The following is a 6,000-nucleotide window of genomic DNA, read 5'->3' as shown; positions in this document are numbered from 1 at the left end:
ACAAGTAAAAAGACTCAATACGAGATAATTGTAGGTAATGTTTAGTCTCGCAACAACATCAACATCAACATTCTCGCTTAAAACCAGTGTCCGCTGCTTTTAAACTTGTTGCCAAAAAAAAAAAGGAACAAACGCAGACATGACAGATGGTGCCATACGTCATCTTTTTTCACCGATGCCTTTCGGCTTCAGAGAATAATATTATATGAATTTCGTTAACCTTTTTGTCGCGCAAATCGTTGGTAGAACTTCAACTGGAAGGATGTCGTTTCTATCGAGCCTGACTTTACGACTTGTGAGATCAAGTTTCACATAAAACCTTTCGTTACATCCGAGATCGCGTCGCGGTTCAGGCTGTCGTCGTCTGACTACACTCCGCTCTGTACAAAACGATGGCATGGCGACAGCGTCAATACCTGGATCCTAAAGAATGAGGGCCTCGCGGTACCTTCGTTCAAAGAGGCTCAGTTTTACAAAGAAGGTAGGATTCCTATTTGTAACCACGGAATCTATTTAACAGGGATCATAGACATGCATTGAGGGGGTTGAGGAATTCAATTTTTTGGTCTTAACACGTAATTGTTTTGTCGACTGGATCGAGTAGTTCTGTACCGTATTCGTGAGATAATTCTTTAACCTATTTATATATAGAGCACTATAACGAACATCTTAAACGCTGAACATATTTGATTTGATTTTCACAATGAATAAAATTTATAACCACCTCAGGAGCAAATTTATAAATATTATCTTACGGCATGGCGAAATCCAAATCATGTTTTTGGCATTTGATAATTCCAGGAAAAGGAAGCTAAATTTTAAGCACATTAAAAAAAGCAGTTCCACAAGCCGTCAAACTACTAAACTTATAGGGGTTTAAGTATTTTTCACGAGTAAAAGAACATTATACTTTCCAGCTTTTCTTCAGCGTTATTTTGCATCTGTTTATCGCGATCGATTGTGAAAAAGCAGATGTCTTCTGTCGGCGCGCGTTCATTTTCGATCAGAAATTTCTGGGAATTTTCGGCGCGTCGTGACTTGAGCGGAATATTTACAAAGTCCTAAATTCCCACGAAATATAACATCGGGTACGGAAGTGAATAAAGTAAACTGTCTTTAGTGTTTCTTGGAAACAGACTTGGGTTTAAAATTGTGTTATATACTCCGGTCACCGGTCACGCTCTTTGCTTGAATTGCGGTCTTGTTGTTATTGTGAGTTTCAATTATTTAGCACATTTATCATTTTTCATCCTATGAATGGAAACAGAAACTTGCTATTCGAATGTGTATGATAATTTACATTCTTCTAAGAAAAACCACTGAAAAAAGCTTAGGTGTCGGTTGATTTTTTTTTTGTTCGGGGGAAGCCACACTTTTGGAAAGTTTAATGAACGCGATTTTTTTTCAGTAAGTATGAACGATTTTAGTGAGATGAAGTCGCTTTATAAGGGTCATTCAAATCTTTTGGAAAAGCTTAGAATAACATGCATGTTGACTGAAAGTGAAATATAGTAGGGTCTAATTTGGACATAGCCGGCTTGTCATCAGTCAGTCATTTAGTTTTTAAGCAGAGGATGTGAAGCAGGTTTTGATTTTCTCTGCACTGTCAAGCTTGAGAAACCAAATAGAATAATACCCATTGCTTCGATGAGCTGACAGTTGCATACGGCCAGGCAAATGTTCTGTGAAACAGAAGCTATGTCCATAACACATTTGACAAACCGGCCCAGCTTCCGCTTGAGGCTCAAGAACGTACGTGGCGAGAATACGCGCGAGGGAGAGAGAGCCGTGCGCGAGGGAGTAACAGCGGGCCCCCCCCCCCGAAAGCACCATTCTCGTCCCCATAGCCCTTTCGTTTCTCTTAGCCGGCTGGGCCTTCGCACGAGAAAACGAAGGGCTCTGGGAACACAGTATTAAACTTTAAAGTACACAAACAAGCCCGATGTGAGGGTTTTGAGATGGCCAGGAATTGTGGAGGCTGTCACTAAGGAACCGGCTAGAACCAGATTATCCGCTTTGAAGATCTTGTAGCAGATCATTAAAAGCCACTTCGAGCTCCAAAGCTTTTCGTTTCCTTTACGGAGCGAACTTTAGTTGAGACACTTCTTGAGATATGTAACGGCTTGATAGCACTTGTGTTATTTTCGCGTCGGTGTATCTGTAAAACTTTGAGGTTGCAGTAGGACTGTCATTTTCACAGATGTTGTTTCAGCCTAATTTTGTTTTGTAGGCGTAAATTTACTTTAGCTATATATGTTTCAGCAAAGTGTCCGAAATTTTAACGTCCGATTTTTTTGCAAGCAATGTAGTAAAAGAGGCGTAAATGAAATGTAATGTAGTATCTCATACTGAAATGTGGCACTTGCCTCGTCTAGATTTTTACCCAAATTAAAAACAAAATATGTTTTGTTGAGAAAAAAATCCCCAGTTGAACAAGATTGATTTTTCTCAAGTTTTACGTCAAGAAAAATGTCTTTGAAAGAGTTCTAGTAGAACTTCTAGATTTCAAAATTTTCTGGAGGGCATGCCCCCAGTACCCCATTGCAAGATCTTGCCTCGTCGCAAGGTCTGGTTTCGGCCCTGGTTTGCGCTTTCGTTCCCATGTATCGTCCTGCAAATTGAGAGGCGGACATCACATTAGATCAGGAACACAATAAAATGGTCACATAATTGAGATCAAGAAATCTGTATGGTGCATAAAATCGATGGACTATAAACCTTGCTGCGACATACATGCATAACCAAAGCTGAAAGTGTTTTACTTGGACGCAAGATTCGTTTTTTACCTTTCCTTTAAGGACTTAGAAGTTCGTAAAACTTAAAAATAAAAATAGACAATACAATTCAGGGGGATTTCTAAAAGCTGGTAGAATCACGAGAAAGGTAGTCACGTCTAGATATATTTCTCACATTACAATGTAAGTATGAAATGGACGAGTAATACATCTTGTCGCATATTTAATTTATTCCAGTTTATGACAAGCTTCATGAAATTGTCAGTTAACATGGTTAATTGAATTGAATGTTAATATATATTATTCATACAGTGGAATAATCAAATATAGGTTTTGAAGAATGCTTGTTGATATTATCGGTGAAGAAATTCTGATTTTAAATTTAGAACGTAGTTTTCACGTCTTCTCGTCTTCTTAACTTGCTTAGCAACAACTGACGAAAGATTGTGAGCTCAACAATTCTCCAAGACAGCATTCCCCACGAAAATGATTTACGTTATCTTCATGCCGTATTAGGTAGTCTACACCGATAAATATCGCCAAAAATAGGAATCAATTTTCTGTATAAACTTGACAGGTGTTTTGCATCCGACGTCCTATTTCCTCTCATTCGTGTTTTGCAGAGTTTTGACAAATTTGTTTTTCTAATGCATCTTTTCTGTCTTAGTCAAGTTGAAAGCATAATTCTGCCCTCTCAAAGAGTTGTCAATAACAGAAACATAAAAAAGTATCATTAATTTACCTTTTATCACGTTTGGAACGGCGAAGAGAGATCAAGTTTGAAGCATAATTCTGCCCACTCGAAGAGTTGTCAATAACGGAGGCATTAAAAAATATGATTAATTTACTTTTATCATGTTTGGAACGATAAAAGCCTAGTAATTTCATTTATGAATGCATTAGAAATCTGATGTGGCCATCTGCGCTAAAAGCGATTGACCACACTGCGTATACTTCTTTTGAGAATATCAACCACGACTACGGATTGAAATTAACAGTCTCAACCGATTGACAGAAACAAGCTACAGGCACTATATGCTTTTAGTCTCGCATTCTCAACTTGACCGTCTTGCATTGGCAACCATGGCAACCGCTTTTCTCGCCAAGCGCGAACGTGGGATTTGATTTGCGTCAACTCTTTCGCAAAATGTTATCTGTGAGCCCGCGAGCACCGTTGAACGACCATACACCTGATTATCTTTGTAGTAACATTTCGATCTCTTAGGCGCTTTCGATCTTTTGAGCTCTCGATCGCATCATGACCGCTACGCGTGTGCAGTCAATAACTTTATGCAATAATCTGGACCTTCTACGTCAAACTGGCGCTATTTTGGTTAAAAAACTCACCCAATGTTTTTGTTGTACGCAGCAGTCGTAGGGTGATTCGCATAAGAATTATTCACTAAGCAATTTGGGAAAGATAGGCTTTGTTTACAATGACAGCTGAACAAAACTGTTTGTATTGCTCTGACCAATAGCTCGCTAGGGATGTTTCTCCACTAACACTCTGGTGTAATTGACAAGGGAAGATCCATTTAATAAATGCATGCGTTTGGAAGAACTTTCAACGTTTTTCTCACCTTGGGCAAATTGTGGTTTATTTTCGGCGGGATTTAAGTAAAACGCCATTCGTGTTTGTATAGATATATATATTTTTCTGAATAATTCACACGCCCGCCTGTTCATCGCCATGTTCTTTGAGAAAACAACGTGCCCAAGCGAGGAACGGAAGCGAAAATATCTATCTTTGGTTGTATTTTAATTTTCAACGGCGGAAGTTGTGATTTTTATGGACCAAGAGAAATTTTCGTTGACAAAGTTTGGTTAGGAGAGCGAAAAGCGACGTTAATGTCTCCGCTTCAAAAAGATTCACATCAAAGTCGTAGAATTTCTATCGCGAATTTAACAATGGATAGTTCGTCAAATTTAAAGTTTTTAATCGAAGGAGGAACTTGTTGCAAATAATGCCTTAACTGAATTTACTTGGAAGACATATTTCAATTTACTTTTATATTTACGTGATGGCTTCAAACTGGGGCAAAGTGAAGTATATTTCTCGAGTGAGACCCGACTCAGATGATGGCATAAACGATGAATGCAATGATTCTTTGGATGAATGCGAGGTGCGAGTAAAAATCAATGATGTATTGGGAGAAACCGAACAAGATGGTTTAAAAGCAAGACCATTAAGCTTTCAACCGAATTTAAAGCGGGCTGAATATGACAGCTTATGTCTGTCGGTTCCACAAGACATAGGAAGACGAACAAACAATTCGTATCAACAGAAATCAAGCGAAGCTGAGAAAACTGCTTTGAGAAAGAGAAGTTTCAGCGCAAATTCACTGGCATTATACGGCTCTGAGGTTAACGGAGATATTTCTTTTCGAACGCAATCACTGATTAAAATTGTAAACCGGCGGGTTCTTGTGAAGGATTTGTTCACGCAACAAGAAGAAGTCGATATTTACAAGAAAAAGGTAAGACAGTGCATTTAAATCATATCACCAAAGGTAACATGCGTGAAATATGGTAGATTTTGGCAAATGATTATATCGTTTGAATCTATGCAAATATCGCCGGCCTTCTTTTGCTATAGTTAAGCACAGTTGTATTCTTTTAGGGAAGCGAATTTCATAATTGCTTATCTTTTATTTCGCTCGAGCAAGGCCCGTTTTACCTAGCTTTAGTTTAGTCATGTAGATATTAAGCTATTGTTATGTGCAACACGGGCAGATATTCTAAATGAGTCATTCCGGCATGTATCCATGGTGTAACTATAACAGTTGACACTTTAATGCTACCTAGAAAGGAATTAATAGCACAAGTTGCAACAGGGGGAAATTAATATTTTATATTGATATCTCCTTCAACGAAATTATGGAATGCCATTGGAAGACAACTTAACACACACATTTACACTAAGTGAGAATAAACCAAGAAGGCTAAGCAACATTGTATTAAATAAGGTATATATTTGCAAATGTGAGTCAAAGATTTTTTTTTTTTCGCAGTTTTAGATTGCTTGGCAAATGGGAATCCAAAATATGTTTTTTTTGTAAGATAAGTTTCACGTGAAATAGGCTTTTCAAACTGGAAAAATAAATTTCAAGGAGTCTTTCATTCACAATTATGTCCGCGAAAACTCTGTATAATTCATCTGAGCAGAGTATCTTATTTATCAAGTTGAATTAAGATCGAAGATCGTCAATTAATTTAACCCGATATGACGTATTCGCTGCATTGATTTCTTGAATTTCAGGATTTA

General features: G+C 37.9%; 1 protein-coding gene across 2 annotated transcripts in view; it reads left to right on the top strand.

Moving 5' to 3' along the window:
- The window catches only part of LOC144644774 (transient receptor potential cation channel subfamily A member 1-like), a 50,261-nt gene continuing 44,261 nt past the window's right edge, over positions 1-6,000 (top strand). The window contains exon 1 of one of the 2 annotated variants that reach the window (XM_078504301.1): positions 1-481. In XM_078504301.1, the coding sequence (XP_078360427.1) occupies positions 431-481 (51 nt within the window). In that variant the 5' untranslated portion in view covers positions 1-430. Of the gene's footprint in view, positions 482-4,293; positions 5,213-6,000 lie in introns of those variants that run through there. The other variant, XM_078504300.1, reaches the window with a different exon arrangement.

Source organism: Oculina patagonica, chromosome 2 (genome assembly GCF_052425735.1).
Source record: "Oculina patagonica isolate OP01 chromosome 2, crgOcupat, whole genome shotgun sequence".
Classification (NCBI taxonomy): Eukaryota; Metazoa; Cnidaria; class Anthozoa; order Scleractinia; family Oculinidae; genus Oculina; species Oculina patagonica.
Note: the sequence above shows the minus strand (reverse complement) of the source record. Positions and strands in the feature narration are given on the sequence as shown.